Below are 21709 nucleotides of genomic sequence, written 5' to 3' on the forward strand. Positions count from 1 at the left end.
TTTCGGGGACGAATTATTCTGCTTCGTTAAAAAGTATTTATTTATTTTATGCTGAAATATATAGGGCTTTAAAGAACCTTTTCAGAAATTATAGAAGAATTTAGGGTCAGTTACAGCATGGATTGACTATCAAAGGATGTTTCATTCAGAAAAAATAAAATTACCACCCCTCCGGTCACCTACTGCCATCAGGTCACAATCTGGAAACGCTATTTCTATTCGGGGAAATATGAAAGATAACTTTAGGAACTAAAAGTAATTACACGGGATTAACAAGTGCTTTGCCCTAAGTAATTAAACCCTAGTTATAGCATGGGCCAAATAATGATAAATCCAGGACATGACTCTATGCGAAAACCCCTCCAATGCGCTAACACCCGACCACTATTTCCCCCTATTGGGAAAAATGCGCGATCGCGGACCTACGTCATTTTGGGGGCAAATTTTTTAGGGGCAGTTTTCAAAAATAATACACGTGGTCGTCGTAGTAAATATCCTGGAATATTTATTCACAGTTATCATATCTAGTGTGGTTATAATGTAAGTACTTTTTTCTTACGTACTAGGTTCATAATTAGTATAATATATATAATTATATAATATTAAACATATACTTTCCTAGACTCGTTAACATTAATCTAAAAATAAGGGCCCAATATGGCAGGATTTTCGAATTACAACCGCCACTTATTTCCGAATTTCGACTTAGTCAACACAAGATGGCGTTCGGGAAACCGGAAATTTCTGCTTGATTTTGCTCCCAATTTTTTTTATTTGCACCTTTTCCCCGCCTACTAAAATGGCCGCCCGTTACTTTTGGTGGACGACCGATTTAGCACGTATGAAGGTACAAGAGGCATGTCCTGGATTTATCATTATTTGGCCCATGGTTATAGGAAATGCCTTGCCATCTATATGTGATTGGAGGTGGGAACACTCAAATTTGACCAACGAAAGAAACCGTTCAAACGAATCTATATTCTTCCAAATCGCTCCAAATGTTCCTTATTTAAACCTGTTTAAAAAATAATAATACACTTGATATTTTTACCGGTATAATTACGTTATTTTTCCAGCATAATCCTATGGAAATTCCCCGAGCTTGTCTATCTAGTCATAAAGAAATTAAAGATTAATAATGGTGAATTCCTGCGTAATAAAAGATGGTTCAACTAACAAATCTAAATTAAATGATGAAAGTTCAAATACATGCCCAACAGCAAGTCTTCATTCTATTCCCAAGAATAAGTCACTGCGGGAAAAATGGCAACAAGCGTGAAAATCCAGCAGTTCATTAATGGAAATATATCAAGAAAGAGACTATTTCTTGAAAATTTAATTGAGACCGCTGAACTAAATATCAGTCCGACTTCAACAAAAAATCAAAAGTCATGGTAGACATTTTATCTCCAAAAAATTACAAAGGAAAGCTGCAAATGTGATGAAAGATATTCGTGATACTCATACAACCACTAATTTTGATAAATAACATTTTAATGAATTGCTCACCCGTGATCTCAACCATTGCCTCGTCTTTCCAAATGAAACACATGATGTAGGTATACAAACATGGATCATTAAAGATCTTCTTATACATAATTCAGCCTTATTTTACAAAATCCTTAAAGTGCAACTGTGATAATTACATAAAATTATCTGAAATCCTTCTAACTAAATTTGTTAGACCTTTATTAGATAACTATGCCAAAGATCTAACTGATTTAAAACAACGGGTAAAGAAATTGAACACTAAACCAATTTCACGCAAACATATCAAAATGTGATATTACATTGTATTTTTTTTAATGGATTAAAAAACGTGTAGAAGATCCAAGCTTATTTTTACATAGTTTTTTTTACTAAATCTATTTCATTATTTGTTAAGAGAAATTAAAGTCCTATAAATTGAATGTTGACATTATAGTGTATTTTCTCTATTAATATTTAAATTTTTCGCGTAAGTTTGAATTTCCCGCACTTTCCCTACCCAAAAAAGCGACCTCTATCGGATATTTCAAAATCGTTACCGCCACCCCCTTTTTTTTCTTACTTCTAGGCCTAGTATTATAGAAGGCAGTGGCCGTAGCAACGGAAAGCCGAATAGAGTACGAGCGACTGACGCGCAGCGCCTTTACGGGCGAGCTCGCGCGTAACTTGGTTTAAAGTTTTTACCCGCCCCCATTGAAATTAATGTAAAGTTGGAGATAATTAAACGTTAATTAACCAACCAAATGATATAAGAAATATTCCACTGACAATTTTTCCGGTTTATATGAACTTAAATGTTATATACAATCGTCTTGAAAAATCGTTTATCGCTTTATAACATTCAAAATTAATATTTTTCCCCGCTCCATGTAGATAATCGAACATCTGCTGGTCTAGGTAAAGTTGTCAACCCGCGTATTAGAAAGCAAATGAAAGGCAGTGAATCTTGCCCAGTACTAAGCCTTGGTTTAATCTGCCGCGTATTTTCAAACGGAAAAACCTGAACGCTCCTTGTAATAAGAAACAAATATCGAAATATGTTCTAAGTCCATTTAACGCCAAAAATCCCTCGCATTTCGTCATTTGTTTCGTATTACAATTAACGTTCGCCATCATTTAAAGATAGTACTCGGGTTTTTGAGTTTCAAAATACGCGGTAGATTAAACCGAGGCTTAAGGCTGGGCAAGAGTCACCGCCTTCAAATTTTCGTCTACTTTAAAGATACATTGCGAACGAACCAATTTATGAAAAGTTATGAAACTAGCTTTTAAATAAACCTTGAAACTTAGTTCAAGTCATATTTATAATTCACTGATGACAAAATTCGCGAAAAGTATTAATATCGTTCCGAATTACAACGTACTTTCTAAAATCTCATTTGGCTTTCTAATACGCGGGTTGAAAACGCAAACTTTACCTAAACGAGCAGATGTTCGATTATCTAAATGGTGCGTTAAAAATATTATTTTTGAACGCTATAAAGCAATAAAGGATTTTTAAGACGATTTTATATTACGTTTAAGTTCATACAAACGGAAAAAATTGTCAGTGGAATATTTCGTATACCATTTGGTAGGTTAATTAACGTTTAATTATCACCAACTTTACATTAATTTCAATGGGGCGGGTAAAAACTTTTAACCAAGTCACGCGTGATCTCACCACGAGAGGCGCTGCGTGTCATAAATGTAATATAAAATCGTCTTGAAAAATCGTTTATCGCTTTCTAACATTCAAAAATAATATTTTTAACTCGCCATGTAGATAATCGAACAGCCGCTCGTCTAGGTAAAGTTTGCGTTGTGAACCCGCGTATTAGAAAGCAAACTTAGAAGCTTAGCCTAAACCTTAAAAATTTCAAAACGCGTTGCGTAGCAACGGAAAGCCGAATAGGGGGAAAGTGGTGGAGAATAGCATATACGAAATGTTAAGTTAGAAGAAACCACCTATCGGTACGAGCTATTTATAAGTATTTAAATTTCTTCAAGTTTGTACAGGGTTTAGCTTTATGATCCCTTTTCTTAATGGACTAATCTACTTATTCGCTAATTTTATCATTCTAACACTACAGTCAATTAATGCATAGCCCTAATAACCAAAATTTTTAAAAATTGTAATTTCAATAAAATTTAATTTTTAAAAAGTTAATTTTCCAAAAATTATGGCATGTTTTCCGTTGCGTTTTCGTTGTGGGTGGGGCTAATTAAAGAAGTGTGAATTTGTTATAAATTTACTATCCATCAATGGGAATTTCGTCTTTCAAACATTGGCAACACTGCTCATTGGCAGAACGGCCCCTTTTGAGCAGGCGACAGGCCCAGCCATAGACGACAAGATTCTAGTAGGCAAGATTCTGGGCAACTATCAAATACTTCGGATTTTGAAAACCAACAGTCAAATCAAATTATTAAAATGACCAATTAATTCGACCAAATACCGCGAGGTTTGAAAATTTGAACCAAATATAAATTTTTATCAAATTAATCTACCAAATATCAAATTTTGATGTGATGCAGATTCTATCAGAAAGGAAAACGTGTTAATAAATGTGTGAAAAAATTAGGAATAATTTGTAAAACGTACTTTATCCGAAGAAGAATATCAAAAATGAAGCTTTTTATTATAATTATAATTATTAACATCAAATATATCAGACAGTGGATAAAACAAGGCCGAAACTATTTTATATATCAATATAAGTAAAATCATAAGTCGATAAGGTTCCCCTAAGTAAAGGTCTAGAACTCTTAGGCATCGAGCACACACGCGTTATTAACTAGCAACTCTTAGTGGCCACGTCCTCCACTACCCTTTTCTGAACAGTATTTCGCGAAATGCATTATGATGCGCATAAAGGTATATTCAAAACTTTCATAAAATTATTTTATCGCTTTCCAATATAATTCATCAGAAAGTAAATATAGTAATTAGAAATAAAAGTTGTGTTTCTGAAGGTATTTATTTTTAAAATTTGAGATCTAGACTGTGTACATTTATCAGCCCTAGCGTGGCTGCTCTAACAAGCAAGATAATAATATAATTTTAGATGTAGAAATTTTGAAAACGAAGATGGTGCTTTTGTCCTATCATTCGGCGTCAATTTTCTTCTCACACGGACAATAACGTTAACATGGGGCCCTATGCTAGACCTTTACTTAGGGGACCTTATGATAAGCTTATGGTAAATTATCACAGCTCAGTGCTGACTTTTTTGCATGTATCACCATTTTATCACACTTAATTTTAACACTTCAGTTTGACTTATAATAAGAGTTATTCATTATTTACCTCTTACCATGCATATACCACAATAATTTCGGTATTAAGTTAGTTTTTCAATAGATAAAAAATTAACTATGCCAATTTATGGCACAATATAGTTTTAGAGCAATTTCACTCTTCTACCAACAATAAAATCTTCCACAACATGTCATTCCTTATATTTAAAGTTAGCTTGTCCTAAAATTTGAGCTATTTCAATGGTCGTATTTTGACACTTACTCATGAGTAAGTCTATGGAGCTTTAGGCTGGAGCAGTGCTGCCAGACATAACATTTTTAGAAAGGCTAGCATGGTGCTACAAAGACGAAAGAGTCAACAATTTTAGAGTCCTGTAGGCTTTATAATGCATTTGAATTGATATTAATCTTTGGATAGGATTTGATTTGCTGCATCGACCAAAGAATCAACCAACATGTTGGGACTCCGTAGGATTATAGGATTGAAAATAAGATTTTTACTCTTTGCTAATTTCTTAATAATTTTGTCAGCGAATGTATTTAATTGTTCTTATACCTTTTTTTGTTATATATTACGAATTTAGAAAGGTAAAATGTTGTTTTTATATCAATATCTTGGTTATTGTGTTTTATTTACACTTTTTTAACTTCGTGGAATGGTTTTCATGTTGTTTTAGCTCGTAATTAATTTTAAAAACCAAGGCTTAATTAGTTAAAATATTAGTTTTTAACTATTTATTACTTGGGCCTGCGGTATTAATTTAATTAAGTACCGCGATAATTAAGTGGTACTATAGTTAATTAGGTAGTACTATAGTTAATTAGGTAGTACTATAGTTAATTAGGTAGTACTATAGTTAATTAGGTAGTACTATAGTTAATTAGGTAGTACTATAGTTAATTAAGTGCTACTATAATTAATTAAGTAGTACTATAGATGTGGAGAGAAGCACATTGTGAAAAACTAATTGAAAAGAGTTTAAGTCTCTTTTCAATAAGTAGTACTATAGTTAGTTAATTAAGTAGTACTATAGTTAGTTAATTAAGTAGTACTATAGTTAGTTAATTATGTAGTACTATAGTTAGTTAATTAAGTAGTACTATAGTTAGTTAATTAAGTAGTACTATAGTTAGTTAAGTAGTACTATAGTTAGTTAAGTAGTACTATAGTTAGTTAAGTAGTACTATAGTTAGTTAATTAAGTAGTACTATAGTTAGTTAATTAAGTAGTACTATAGTGAATGAGGTAGTACTGTAGTTAAATATTAGTTTTATTTAGCATGTTAAAGAAATTATTGACACATGCATTAAATAACTTTAGTACTAGATACAATGAGATGAATTAGTGAGTTTTTTTAATAAAATTACAACAAAGACGACTTGGACTAGATGGTATTTAATTGACTAGCAGTTTCTGTTAGCTCGCTCTTAATAAAGCACACTTTCTGATACAGTAGACCCCGCTTAACGTGATCACTTAATTAGTTAGAATATTAGTTTTATTTTGCATGTTAAAGAAATTATTGACACATGCATTAAATAAGTTTAATACTAGATACAACGAGATGAATTAGAGGTTTTTTTTATAAAATTGCAAAGACGACTTTGACTTGATGGTATTTAATTAATTAGTGGAGTTTCTGTTAGCTCTATCTTAATAAAGCACACTTTCTGATACAGTAGACCCCGCTTAACGTGATCACTTTGGGACCTAGCATAATTGATAACGGTAAACGGGTGATAACAGAAAGCGGGTTATCAAAATTATCGGATTTTGAAATGTTTATCTACTACACGTGTAAATCAACCAAATTTTGAGGAATGTCAGCCGAAGAAAACTTACCGATAATGCGGATTACGTCGTATTTATAGCAGCTGAAGCGAGGATATATATGTTTTCTTGTTCCCTTACCAAAAAATAAGTGGTCTAGGAAATACTTTAAGTTGGTATTTGAGACAAATACCAACTTAAAACCAACTAAATACCAACTTAAAACCTACTTAAAACCAACTTACAAATAATATGTCATTTTCTGACCACTAAAAACCAACTAAATACCAACTTAAAGAAAAAGGCATTTTCCCACCAACTTAAAACCAACTTATTACCAACTTAACTAGTTTACTGAAATATGCTGACCACTTAAAACCAACTTATTATCAACTTAAATGTTAATAATATTGAATACCAACTAAAAACCAACTTATTTTTTGGTGAGGGTTAAAATGTTATTTTTCGCGGTAGTTTAAGTTGTCTGCTAGTATTTCTATATCTTTTTCTCTTGTCACTTTCCACGATTAGGTCTGTCCCACGATTAAGGCGAGTAAATTTTAATTTTACAGACGGATTCTTAAAAAAATGGAATGATTGTTATTGATTATTATTTTAAAACGTTTGATTATATGTTAAATTAATTTTTCGGATTTAATAAGAGTTGGTTTCAGATGTTAATCGCTAATGGCAGGTAGCACGCAGCACTATAGCGAATGAAGTAGTACTATAGTTAATGAAGTAGTACTATAGATAAAGAAGTAGTACTTATGTTAATGCAGTTGTACTATAGTTAATGAAGTAGTACTATAGTTAATGAAGTAGTACTATAGTTAATGAAGTAGTACTATAGTTAATGAAGTAGTACTATAGTTAATGAAGTAGTACTATAGTTAATGAAGTAGTACTATAGTTAATGAAGTAGTACTATAGTTAATGAAGTAGTACTATAGTTAATGAAGTAGTACTATAGTTAATGAAGTAGTACTATAGTTAATGAAGTAGTACTATAGATAATGAAGTAGTACTATAGATAATGAAGTAGTACTATAGATAATGAAGTATTATAATTAATGAAATAGTACTATAGTTATTAGTTAATGAACTAGTACTATAGTTATTAGTTAATGAAGTAGTACTATAGTTATTAGTTAATGAAGTAGTACTATAGTTATTAGTTAATGAAGTAGTACTATAGTTAATGAAGTGGTACTATAGTTATTAGTTAATGAAGTAGTACTATAGTGATTAGTAATGAAGTAGTACTATAGTTATTAGTTAATGAAGTAGTACTATAGTTATTAGTTAATGAAGTAGTACTATAGTTATTAGTTAATGAAGTAGTACTATAGAAGTGAAGAGAAGGACATTGTGAAAAACTAAATGAAAAGAGACTTAAAACGGTTTTAAAATTCACAAATTATTTATTTAGAAAATCCAACGTTTCTGAGGAACTGTTCCTCCGAAACGTTGGATTTTCTAAATAAATAAATTATGAATTTTAAAACCGTTTTAAGTCTCTTTTCAAGTAGTACTATAGTTAATGAAGTAGTACTATAGTTATTAGTTAATGAAGTAGTACTATAGTTAATGAAGTAGTACTATAGTTGAAATACTAATGAAATAAAGTAGAACTATTTCATGAGTTCTGCTATAGTGTAGCTCCTATACTAAAGTATACCACCTTACGATAATACTTAAGGTTTCTTATCAAAACCCGAACTAGCTGTACGGGGATTTGTTTCGCCCAACCTGGTGCGGTAGCGTAGCTAGACCTGTTTTCTACCCAGGGTGGTCCCAATGTTATCCACGTACCCTCTTAATATACACCAGATTTCAGTCTCTCTCTCTCTCTCTCCTCTACCTATTTCCAAGGGTAACTCATGAAAAATTCTGCCCCCACAAAAGTACCGCCTGGGGTGGACCATCCCTTCCTCCCCCATTGCTATGTCACTGACCTGGCGTCACTTACACAAACCCCCAAGACCCCTGCTTTTGTATCACTCCCCCCTTAAAATACTATTTGCCTGGTGTACAACAATGCCTGGGCTATGGCCATGCGCATAGGTTGGGAGAAGTTTATCTGAGGCCAAACGATGTCTAACATAGGACAGAACTAACTTGTCACTGATGACCATTAACGTATGTCTTACTGCTAAGGCCATACCGACAACATTTACACCTTTTCCCTACTACCAAAGATTTTATTATAGCTTCAAAAGTAGCTCATTCTTCTTACGCTAGACTTGAAAAACAGGAGGAAAAAAATAAAGTAATTGCAGGCAAAGAAGGGAATAACTGATTTACCATCTCAATTGTAGTATCTACAAAAATCAAATAAAAAAGAAGAGGAAGTTGGTTATAATTGGTTTGAACAAGCTACCACTAAACTTAAAGATGCCATTACCATTGAAAATCTCGCATTTTTGTAAAAAAGTGAAAAAAGTTCATAATATTGTGACATTTTTAAACTAGATAATTTAACCATAAAATGTTTGAAGCTTAACATAGTTCAACACTAACTATTTATGTATGTGATATTTTAAAGGGAAAAAGTTTTAACTATGAAATGTTGAAAGTTTAACGGTTATAAATTACAATAAAATAATTAATGCAACGCTTTCTGTTAAATAACTTGTAAAACTCATATATTTTTGTATTTTAACCATATAAGACCCCTATAAATTGAAAATAAGTACTGTACTTCTCCTATAATTTTGGAATTTTAATCGTATATTTCTCCGACAATTTTGTGATTTCAATCCCATAATTCCTTAACTTTAATTTTCCTATTAGCTGGAAACACTGCACCTTATTTTCCTCTTGATTCTGGAAGAATAACCACCGCTCTTATCTTTCCCCATCGAGTCTCATAGTTTCAGGCTTTCTCTCTCGCCATCTATCCCAGTCTCTCTTTCTCAGGAAACTATTTGCCCTAGTGATTACCACCATTGTTTTACTCCATCAAAAGAGTTGGCTAAGGGGTTTGATACTACCACAGTAAAAACTAATTAATATAACCAAATTGAGACACTTATTTGTCATAGAATTGAAAATTTGCACATGAGAAAATACAGAGCTTGTGAAATTTATTATATGGTACTTAAATATTGTACTAAGACAAACTGATTAAGCAGGAATCCCCGGAACTCAACTAGATCTGAGTTTTTAAAATTCCCAATAGTGAAAAATACCAACTGTGAAGTAATTTTAAAAATTTTATAATATTATATGATTATTTTTCATTTCCTCCTGACTTAGATAAGTAATATTACTGTTGGGTTCAAGTATTCATAGTCATATTCTTTTTACTTTAGTTACAGAGATGTCTAAACCATGGAAATTTTACCCTTCAAAAGCTATGACATCAAGAAGTGATGGATTTTCTGGCCACACTGATAGAGCTTTGATTCCAAGGAAAAATAAATATGTTAAAAGAAGTGTATTAAATAAAATGAAAGCAAAAGCGAGAGATGAAGATCAGAGCCATTTATCTTTTTCACAAAAGTAATGTGTTAAACTGTATGCTACATAAATTATCACATCTGCGGGGTATTTGTTTAGAAAAATTTGTGTATGACATCAGTGTATCCCAAGTTATTTGAAACGAGCATCAGTATGCAGTGTTTGGAAATGGAAAATTCCAGGTGGCCATAAGTTTGGAAAATAATGGAAATGTCCGGCCTGGACAAAACTGAATTAAGGGGCTCATTCGGGAATGTAACATCAAATCTCCGAAATTCACTTTCCTTCTATCAGTTGTTTTTAATTAGACTGAAATTTGAAAGTAGTTTATATGAAAAAATTGTAAAGTGTATGCTTTTCATGGGGAGTAATAAGTACTAACCCACAAAAATTTCTTCCAAAATATAGTTCATTTAATTATTTCCAGCGAAGGAAAAATTTCCCCATTGAGCTGAAATGATTGTTAGCATTTTTCTGTATTAAATCCTCAATTTCATTATTTTGAGAATTTTTTACACATTGCTTGTTAATGTGGGGTTACAATAAGTCTCTTATATTGGGGCTGTTGATGGTTATATATATCTAATAATATCTAACTTTTTGCACATCATATTAGACTTAATACCAACGATTCAAATTTCATAAAATGGAACCATTTCTTCAAATAACTGTTCAATGTTAAACTAGAAACTTTATCAGATTCTGATTGCATGAGATCAAACTTGTTTTTTTTTTGTTACAAGGTAACAAGTATGTTTTTAAAAAAAAACTATTTTGATAAGCCCATGCTGCCACGTCGTCATCAACTTATTTGGATGGTGTATCAGAGAATTTCAAATTTTTTCTGTATCTTCTAGTCTACATAACAGATAATTGAGTCTTGCATAATGTTTGAGTTGAACTTCTTCTGTGTATAGTTAGATCCATTGGATTGGTATTCCTCAGATCACTTCGGTTCTTTTTTTATAATGTAGTGCCCCATCAAATCAATATTGGGCAAAGAACTATTATGAAGTTGTTACTTGCACATTTATTATTATTTAGTCACTGATACTAGTTAAAATGGAAGTTGCGCTTACAAGTCTCATGCATTCATATACTATCAATAACTTAGATTTACAATTAAAGTAGTATAATTTTTTTTGGTTTTAGGTTGATGACACAACAGCTTACAAATAGGAGATTTCTAAGAATGGTGCTATATGATGCCATGTACAAAGAACACAATTGGTTCATTTTGTTAGATTTTAATCTATAACCAAGAACCTTAAAAGTAACTACATTAATCCAATAACAATAAATATTTATTAAAATGAACGTTTCTTTTTAATGGATAACGATTTATAGTCTATATATTTTCTTTTTACTTTTGAAAATTTAAGTATAAAATCATATTCAAACTTAATCCTGATCTTATTTATAACTTTGTATTTTAGGAAACCCCAGTTTTCATACAAGTTATTTCTAAAACGTTTACAGATTGTTGCAAAGTGGTATTGCAGGGTTTGTGTATGAACCGAGAAGATCAGTTGATATTTGGCACATCGTCAGAGCCAAACTGTTCATTTTCAGGTAACAATTAAGTTCCTTAATTAATTTTTGTTTGATAACATTTTCACAGTATGGGAGCTATTCTTTACATAACAAACATTAAAATTGATAGTTTATTACTGTAACCAGTAGCTTAAACATAAAACTATTAGGGATGCACCAATATGGGTAGAACCGACCCTTACCAAAAAAAAGTTGTCTAGGAAATACTTTAAGTTGGTTTTAAGTTTGTATTTGAGACAAATACTAACTAAATACCAACTGAAAACCAACTAATTACCAACTTAAAGAAAAAAGTATTTTCCCACTCAACTTAATAACAACTTATTACCCCTTTAACTAGTTTATTGAAATATGCTGACGTACCACTTGAGCCTACTTAAAACCAACTTAATGTCAACTAAAATGTGTATACCAACTAAAATCCAACTTATTTTTTGGTAAGGGGATATATTGGCTGACCGATATATTGGCTATCCGTGGCCGATATTAACAAAGTCATCCATCATAACAGTAGTGTGTATGATAAAATCATTGTAAAAGACGGTTCAGTGCACTGTCATACCATTTTATTCTAATTTTTCATTAAAAAGGTTTGCAAGAGCATATCAGAATATGTTTCTGTCCTGTTAACGTGATACATATTATCACAAATCTAATATCGTTGATTTTATTTGTTTAAACTCTAAACCCCCTGTTAACAAAAATGGTCTAGCTTCTGAAGTCTGGTGTACGTGGCGCGGCCAATCACTCTTTGGGTCTTTTAAAAACGTTCTTTGGTCTTATGAGACATGTTTTTCCTGCAAATATTTTTCGGATACCGGTATCGGCCAATATCAACTTTAGTTACTGATATATCAGTGCACCCCTTAAAACTATAGTTGTGTTTATGTTGCCTATTTGTTCTCTGAAACTCATTTTTTTATTCTACCTTAAGTTATTTCAAATTTAATTTAATCCCTGGGAATTATTTTTGGTTGTTGATGTACTTTTATCTCCACATAAAGTACAAAGAAATATAAACAATTCACAAAAATAACCATACCAAATTAAGTGTATATGACCTACAAGTAGCTACGCTATAAAAATACGAGGAGCTAGGTTTTTAAAATTTCCACTTTAATAAGCACTCATAAATGTTACTATACCTACATTTTCAGAGTTTGTAAATCAAGTGTCCTATTGTATACACGCTTCAGCTGCGGAACAATTCATATTGATGTTTTTTTGAAAAAAAAGACTTAGACCCAACTGATTTTTGTCATTGTCTAATGCAAGTATTGGTAAGCTAGTATTCATTAAAATATATATATATATAAATATAGTATTTGTTTTTTCATTTGCTAAAATAATGTAAACAGTGACCTAAACCGTTCAAACTATTAATTTTTTGGTTTTATATTTACTGTACAGCTTATAAAAAATTAATATGCACCAAAAATAAATTATACTTAACACAAAAGTCTGGGACTCAGCTTTGATCGTGGTTTAAATCATATTTACCAATTAATGATGCAATGTTTTTCTTGAAGAGAATTTAAGAATGGAAAATTAGCTCAGTTTGTAAAATTTATATCAATGGAATAAAACATGCTCCGCCGGGCCCTTGAGTCACGCTGCACGTACAAGATAAATTTTCATTTATTTCAAATCGAATGAAAAAAATTTAGTTGGGACCTACTTAGGTTAGTCATTCTGCAAAAGAATAGCCAAAAATCTCTAGTCGCCCCAAAATAAGAATGAAAACGGTATTATTACACTTATGATTCGGTTTGACAAAGAACTTTGGTATATGCTGTCACGAAAAAGACCTGAAGGAAGCGCGTCAAATTATATCACTTAATAAATGCCATGTAAACCTCAACAGCCGCAGTCCCAGACGTTCTGCATATAACATAATTAATTTTTGGCAAAACTTATTAAGTGTTAGTGACTGTCACGAATCAGTTAATTGAAGCCTTAAGCTGAGAGAGAAATTCACTTTATTAAACTTTTAAAAAATATATTATATTATATTATGTTATATTTAATTATAAATTTTATAAATGTGGAATTCATTTTGTGACCTTATCATACTTAAAAATAGTTATGAAATACTATTTAGTCTAATTAATATTTCTTATCCACATATCAAAGTTATAAAAATGCATGTTTGGTTGAAATTCTTGATGCATGAGTTCACGAAAACGATTTTCCATCTACCCATAGTGATATACCATTCCACCCCCTAGACATTTGTCACTCTTTTCAAATGGGTATTGTATCTAACGTGAAATTCAACCATCCATTCATGTTGGTATAAGCCACTGTAATAGTGGTGCTCAAACTAAAATAAAATTTTATATTCATTAGGAGCTCATAATTGTAAAAACGTCTTATCTGAAGCAGCTATTGAGGTAATTTAAAATTTAATTATTGGTTTAGTTCTGTTACGGTTACAAGTTGCATTCAAGTCAAGTCAATTGATGTTTTCAAAGTAGGATGAAGTATTAAACAATAATTTTTGTTAGGAGTGATCCTCAATCAAAACGTTATTATGATCCTGATAGTGTTTCCGTATGTTATGCTATTGGGTTGGTAACGTGGCCCTTAGAGGCTTACAATGAGACTACACAGTAACTATTCTAGTATAACAAAGTACTAATAACAATTAGTTATACCACAAAAGGGAAGAATATGCAATCTTGCAGCCACTAGGGGGGAATTAACCACTGCCTTCTGCTATTCTGCCCCTGGTCTATCATTGACTACCCTTTTTACCTTTTTATCCTAATTCCCACATTGCCTCCACCACTGGCGCCCCTTTGATTTAAGCCTTCTTAAGATAAGGGGTCTGGCTATCTGGCCTACTAGTCAATATGGCTGCCATTGACCATGGGTACGTTCAGTTGCATCGTAAAAAAAAATAGCGTATAGCAACTTTTGATGTCACGATGCTCATCGGTGAAATCACGCAAGCCTGTAGGGGCAGATGGATTGGTTTTGCAAAACATTAGGTTTTGAAGGTGGCGGTTGGACAGTTTTAATAAATTTGGGTTTAGATGAGTGTTTCTTTTGAAATATATTGTTGTTTCTTGGACAATATTTTGAAGGGTGTGTCTTTTAATCTGATGTGTCGACCTTATCCTTGAACTTTTTTAATCATTATTTTTGGAGCCATCAAATAATAATCAGATCCCCTATACAAGAAATTGAGGTAGTCAAGGAACCCATTAAAATTAAAAGATACAACACCAAAGAGCCTTGAAAATTAATGAATACTTCTAAGGCCTTGATGAACTGTAGTAGCTGGTGCTTTACCCTTACTATTAAAACATTTAAAATTATAATTCAGAGGCAAGCGTGTTTAGTTTAGTAAGGGCTATTTATGGTGGACTATAAATTTCCTCTTAGTTTAATTCGATATATACTTTTATATGTACACCCGAATGAACAATTTTTTTTCTATAATGAAGTTTACGTATGTTTGAGAAAGGAATCTATTGACAATAACATGCCATATCTTTACGAACACTAAATCCTGTATAGCCAAATTACTAAGCCACATTGTTTTTTATATGACTTATGCAGGTGTATGTATCACATTGCATTCTATATATGCACACATTAAAATGTGTAAAGTAAACAATTAAATTTTGACTATTAGTTTTGCAATAATACTGCTATCTTTTTAGGATATTTTCCCAAGAGTTTTACATGTACCTTTTTGCCATGGAAAAAAATAATTTGGCCATAGTTAAGATGAAAGGTAATCAACTACAGTGCTTGTCATGCATCTTTGGAAATCATTCACGCAATCATGTGGATTCATGTGTAGAAGGAAAGCACTTTCTTTTAGATCCATACCATATGAACCAACTGTTGGTGAAATAGAAGTATTCAGAAAAGGCACTTGTTTTTATGAAGTATTAGAAAAAAGTAATAGTAATATCATTTTTCCGTTTGTAGCTGTGTTTTTGAATTTAATGGTACGAATAATTATTCATCCCTTAACAAAGTATTTAGTCCTGGCTTTTATATAATTTTGACCGCATTAATGTGAACAACTTTTATAATTCCAGAAAGTTTTGAATTATTTTATGGAAGCAAAGAAGTACAACTTCACTTATTAACTGCTGTAAAAAAATGTTATGGTAAGTATAAAATGTATATTTTCTAGGGTTATGAAATTGGCAACAAATTGGTTTTACATATTTTTAAATATTTTTTCTAAGAAATTATCAGTTGACTTAATTAAGTAACATTTAAAGCGGCATAAAACCGAAAAGTGTATCAGCCCTACTTTGGTGCCTTTTGAAATATCTACTGAGAGCTAGTCTCGCCATGAAATACAAAGCGAACTAGATGGCTATATGTAATAGAGGTGTTCTCTTTGGTCTATTTGCGAATTTGTCTTGGCTCGATTTTCTCTTTAGTTGCACATAGAGGTACTTATTCTTTACCCCCACTTCTACACTCTTTTTACTTTACGACCAGATCTCAGTTAAAAAAATAACAATCTCATTGGGTCTTATATCGTTTTTGGTCACATCATTGCAACTGCTAATTGATCCGTAGTTTGTTTGATTTAAGCTCGAGTTGAAAATGTCAGTGACTTGGCTTATTTGTGACTTATTATTATTACCTATTTCTATAGTAAATAGTTTAACCACCACAAAATTCAACATCTTAACGCCACTTTGATTGGCTTTTGAAAATAACAATAAAGTACATTTTATAGGTATTTTTTTTTCTTTTTAGTCCCCTCCTTTACTTGTTCTAACTGCTTATTAAATCGCATATTCGATGGCAGCGATAATGCTATTTTGAACATGGGAACATACCTTGTAGGCCATGTGGTACTGCGGCATTATTTGGACGAATTTGAGTGTGGAAAGTAAGTTTGATGGTTAAATAACCTTTTTAAACTGATTATTAATTAGTGGTGTTACCACTGGAGTCGGGGGGGGGGGCATGTTGCACTAGGTATCATTCTGACGGCCCATTTTAGGGGGTGCCAATGGACTCAAATGGATTAATTATATGATTCCCTTAGTATGGTACAGTTTTCCTTCTAAAAATCCTCCAGAAAATTCTACACCTATATGAGTTTGTTCCATGATGTAGGCTTGCCCTTTACTCGTCACGCAACCATATACAGTTGTAGGCACCCCGTAGTGGGCGAAAGATTAGTGAATGACGTCAGCAGTGGCTGGCGCCAAATAATAGATAATATATATAGGAGGTCCCTCAAGTAATAGGAGACAGTAATCATTTGAGAGCAACTAACTATAGTTAGGCGTTAACCCAGTCGCCAGAGGTTGAAGAACAGCTAGGTGGAGGTATGAACTAAATAAAGTATTGTTTAAATAACTAATCAGGCGTCTTCAGTCAAAATTTTAATATACGACGTATAAACTCTCCGTTTTTACCTAACTTGGGAAGAGAGTTTATTACACAGCCAACTCCTCAAGATCAAAAATATAGAAATACCTGGGACTCTTTTTTTTGAGTTGTTAGACATTGACTTCAATGTTGGTTTCACATGTGGAAAGTGTTTGGATCGGCAATCTATAATCCTCTGCAATGGAACATCTGTATGCTTTTTTTTTGTGCATTGCAAGAATGCAACCTAAATTCCCTGAGTAATAATTTCAAATTTTCTTTAATCTTATACCAAAATGATGTTGTTAGCAGACATGCTTTTTCGAATTTATTTAAATGGAACCAACACTTTTTTTTATATTTCTAACGCTAGTATGGCTGTTTTAATAACTTTATACTAGGTATAAGGATCGGCTTCTAATCAAATTGGAAAAAAACAAAATTGTTTGCACATTTTGCAAACTCAACTATTGAAAAGCAAGTAGCTACTGAGGAATATTCTTCACTTCTGCTTAATCTTGGAGCCTTCAAGGAGGGCTTGATTATAAAGGACTTTATTGTTTCCATTGTCAACCCTAAAGATATATTTTGTCTAGTTTGGTACTCAAGCTTGCTTCGAATAATGTCACTTACCTCACTAATTTGCGCATCTTTGCCTTTTTCTGATGATTTAATTTATCTCTTAAAACAATAAATTTCTGGGTTTGATGTAAAAAAAACCTGACATTTATGGCCTGTCTAATGAAGAAATGCCCTCTTCTTTATAAAATTATGGTTAATGTCAATGGTGATAATTTTCTGGAAGCCTTGTTAGATGTGTTAGAGTTGTTGATTGAATATTCGGGAAAACCTTTTGAAAACCTAATCCATTTGGATCAGAGATCATCTACATTGGAGAAGAAATGTGAAGATGACTTATCTTTTTTTCCTTCTCTTCCTAAAAGAAGAGAGAGAGGTTGTTTTGAAGCTGACAAAAAAATATAAGGGCTGAAGGTTGCATCAAAACCTTTAATAGACATCCCAAGCTGTTACCAGGTGTTTTCACCATTTACGGTGGTCACGGTTAGTCAACTCAGTTTCGTTTTAAACTGGTAAATTGTGTTCTTTATCGGAAACTAAACTTAAATTAACTCTACATAGTTTACAAGCAAAAATACGTTAGTGATAACCATCCTCATTCTTTTTAGGTGTCTGTTATGGATATCAAATAATGGCTCTTGCTGAGTCAGTAAATGTAACATTCACTATTGTAAAGACTAGGTTTGGAAAACGTTATGTATGCTCATTTACTTCATGAAAATTTCATGGGCTTAGCAGTAAACAGAACTCGATGCCCTTCCATTAAATTTAAAATATAGGTCAGTTGAATTTTAGCCCATGGAAAATCCTTTACCTAAATGGTCTTAATTTTTTTAACATTCATTTATGTTATTTGTCGTTAGAAGTGATCAAATTTGAAATTAATTTGAAAAATTTAATGCATAGTTTTAGATTAATATTTATCTGCCACTTTGAAAGGGGGTTTCCAAAACTGATTTCTTTGCCTTTCCAGTCACCAAAACAGTTCTATGCATGCTCTTGTAAAATAATAATCATCAGACCCAAAGACCACCCACATGATATGCCAAGAGTGGGAAATACTAAAAACATATGCACTACATATGCTTGGGCACCAATCACAACTACTAGGTGTCATGTGGATCTAGCGAGGGTCACTCAGTGCCATAAAAACTTAGTGCATAGATGGGAAATTTCTATTTTCTATGCCCTAGGTAGTGTTTGGCTGTAGTTATATTTTCACATTTTTCTTATTATTAGCTATAAATCTGGTTTTATATACCCATGCTTGTAAGCTGCATGCGTTCACTTTGAGTAGAAGCCCTTTGGAGTTCAAAGACCCCAGGTTTTTAATTGACCAAATTTTTTATGCATGCTAGAAAATAAATGAAGCCTACTTTCAGTGACAGAATGTATTAATGAATTAGGATGGTTTACGCTAAGAGAAGTTAGATATAAGTTCCACTTGTCTATCTTCATGCATAAAATATTTTATAAGAAAGTACCACTTAATATAACTGAAATTTTTAATGATGTACATATAACACTAGACTTTTCCATAACTGATCTCCCAAAAAAATACTATACAATATGTATGAAAATGGTATTGGAATCAGTTACCAAATGAAATTAGAAGTATAAATAGTGTAAACATATTTAAGTCAAGGATGATGGGCTTTTTAAAAATTTTAATTGGATGCATACCAAAGGACCCCACTGTAAACCAGTTTCAGCTGAATGGGAATATCCCATTTGCTTTTTCTCTTTGCAAATAAAGCTTTTGATTATTATTATTATTAATTGTGTGTAGATCCCATAATAGAGTCAAAGCTTTCTCTCTATTTTCGAAACTGAGAGGCTGGCTGGACACGTAGAGAGGATTATAATTTTGGGCAGATGTGAGCAGAAGGTCTAAATTTAGGTTTCATACACTTGGTAACACCAAAAGTGCTCAACCCACTGGTTTTTAAATTATTTTTTTTTACTGTTGTTTTAGCAGTAAGCATGATCTGGTCTGAAATACTAAACTCATCCCCATGTCCCTACCTTATTAGATTTTGTCTGGTGGTAATTAACAGTTAAATTTATTTTTCCTTAGGCTGCTACGTGGGATACAATTTATCAGAATATCCTGAATTATTGTCTTTGAATAGTCAAGTCAATGAACAAGTGAATGCAAGCTTACAAAAAATTAAACATTTTCTTTCATACATGAGCCAAGGAAAGCTTTATATTTGTGGTTCTACACCAAAACTTTTGTACAACGAACTAGATGAAAGCTTGAAGAAAATATTATTATGAACACAAGGCAATGATATGTTGTACTGTAATTTGTGTTAATATATTTATGTATTCATTGCTCTTTAGCTTCTACGAAAAACCTAGGCAATGTGATTTGTACTTTAAGCAATTAAAATTAAATTAATTGTATATTGTCAGTTAGAGTGAAAATAGTTGCAATCTGTTAGTAAAGTGAATGTAGAGGTTTCGAAATAATTTTTATGTACTTTAATAATTGTAAATTTAAGTGTAGAATTATATTTTGGATTTGTTTCTTTTTGAATGAGGCTCCAAAATATTTACCTGTGCTTTGATGGCAAGACAATCTATTCTGTAGTATTATATCCTACTTTTTGTGAACTATTTATGGTTAAGAACTGATAAGGCTACCTAGCCTGTATTGTATTTTGTGGTGGAAATTTCTGGATTGCATCTAAATGATGCCAAACAGTTATATTAACTTATTGTTAAAAGAGTATTATATTCTAAAAGTAAATCAATTTGGTAGAAAGCCATCACCCAAAGAAAAAAATTAACATGGTTTTGCCGAAGATATAAATTTTCATTATCAAACTTTTTTTGGTGTCTGAAGCTCTTTAAAAATTTTAAATGGACTTTACAAAATTGTTTACTTATTTAGGTCTCCAAAAGGCCTTAAGTGCTGGATCTTAACTTGTTTTTTTTTGTTTGTTTTGGAACCATGGCTTAGATTATTACGACTATAAATTCAGTGTACCAACAGCTGAAAGCTTAGACTTGTCTTTACCCAAACTTATACACATCACCTTACCTGGAGAGAGTATATGATGAATAATTATTGGATTTATTTTTCTTATCACAATGTATTGTAACAGAAATCCTTGGTATATAGTTATTTTCAATTCCTATTCTTTTTGAGAGATGATTTGAGCAGTTAGCCTTGAATGTAGATTTCATATTTCTTGAGCTGACAATGCGAGTAACAGGGAAATGAATAATTATCGATCATCTTTGTTACAAAATTAGTGCAGAGCTTACCAAAATTACATTCTGGAAACACATGGGCAAGGCTTACTTTTTCACTAAAGATATAAACTAAATACTAGTTTTAAATTTGAATAGCAATATTCAAATTGTTATTCAATATTCTTCTGACAGTACTAAATATTTGAAAACCCTATAATTTATATCAATTTGTGTTAAAAGTGCCAGATTGACAGATTCAACAATATTTTCTTTAAAACAGGATACACTAAAATTATCAAGCATGTATAGATAAAACTACTATGTTAAAGCTATGTGGCAATTTATTAAGCAGTACTAAATATTTGAAAACCCTATAATTTATAGGAATTTGTGTTAAAAGTGCTTAGATTCGACAAAATTTTCTATAAAACAGGATATACTCAAATTATCAAGCATGTACAGTTAAAACTGCTGTGTTAAACTATGTGGAAATTTATTTTAATTTTTCAAATAAAGCCTATTTTATGGTATTATTTATTGTATTTACTTTTTTATAATTTACTTTAAATATTTGTTTTTTAAAGAGAATTTTTAAAATAAACAAGTTAAAATTTCAAACTAACTATTATTTGTAGCCTAGCTACTCCTTGGCAAGTTACATGGTTGTAGATGCAGTTTTACAGATATATTTGTTTGTAACAGGCTAGGGGATAACATGCCTCAACCACATAAAGACGACGCTAGGTGAAAATAACCCGGATTGTGTGAGTGGGAGTTCAGCAGCTTGTAACCCACTGGTGAAACAAAAATAGCCAGCAGATTGCTACTCCTGCATACTGTTTTCCTCCAAGGAGAAAATAACATATTTTGCACCATATGTCTAGATTGGGCCTTTTTTAGTGAAGTCTTATTGATATTTGGTTCCAGGATTATCTGTGGACAGTCTCAAATAATCTCTGCAGGTTCAAACTTTCTATAAGAAAAAGAGCTCTTAGTCTTAATCACAAATATTAATTCATTTCTAGTAGTTTACTACTATTTCCTAAA

At 31.9% G+C, this 21709-nt stretch overlaps 1 protein-coding gene across 4 annotated transcripts; it reads left to right on the plus strand.

The window, feature by feature from the left end:
* Positions 1-5154: 5154 nt before the first annotated feature.
* LOC149959499 (uncharacterized) lies at positions 5155-20695 on the plus strand. 4 transcript variants are annotated; one of them, XM_090166453.1, is made up of 10 exons: positions 5155-5316; positions 9817-10006; positions 11117-11237; positions 11444-11536; positions 12676-12798; positions 13868-13911; positions 15190-15433; positions 15577-15648; positions 16256-16391; positions 18067-19527. In XM_090166453.1, exons 7-10 carry the CDS (start codon positions 15286-15288, stop codon positions 18101-18103), a joined length of 393 nt encoding a protein of 130 aa, XP_090022579.1. In that variant the 5' UTR covers positions 5155-5316; positions 9817-10006; positions 11117-11237; positions 11444-11536; positions 12676-12798; positions 13868-13911; positions 15190-15285; the 3' UTR covers positions 18104-19527. The 4 variants fall into 4 exon arrangements, with proteins under 4 accessions (XP_090022579.1, XP_090022577.1, XP_090022576.1 ...); XM_090166451.1 differs by lacking the exon at positions 18067-19527 and adding an exon at positions 19536-20695 and having other exon boundaries at positions 5211-5316; positions 11401-11536; XM_090166450.1 differs by lacking the exon at positions 18067-19527 and adding an exon at positions 19536-20695 and having other exon boundaries at positions 5211-5316.
* The last annotated feature ends 1014 nt before the right edge of the window (positions 20696-21709 follow it).

This window comes from Leiobunum rupestre, chromosome 2 (genome assembly GCF_980474605.1).
Source record: "Leiobunum rupestre chromosome 2, qqLeiRupe1.1.hap1, whole genome shotgun sequence".
Lineage (NCBI taxonomy): Eukaryota > Metazoa > Arthropoda > Arachnida > Opiliones > Sclerosomatidae > Leiobunum > Leiobunum rupestre.

Excerpts from the sequence above, each read along its gene's own strand:
- LOC149959499 (XM_090166453.1), top strand. The coding sequence starts at position 15,286 with ATGCATCTTTGGAAATCATTCACGCAATCATGTGGATTCATGTGTAGA. Across the intron at positions 15,434-15,576 it reads TTATGAAGTATTAGAAAAAA|AAAGTTTTGAATTATTTTAT; the intron begins GTAATAGTAATA and ends TTATAATTCCAG. Across the intron at positions 16,392-18,066 it reads GACGAATTTGAGTGTGGAAA|GTGTCTGTTATGGATATCAA; the intron begins GTAAGTTTGATG and ends CATTCTTTTTAG.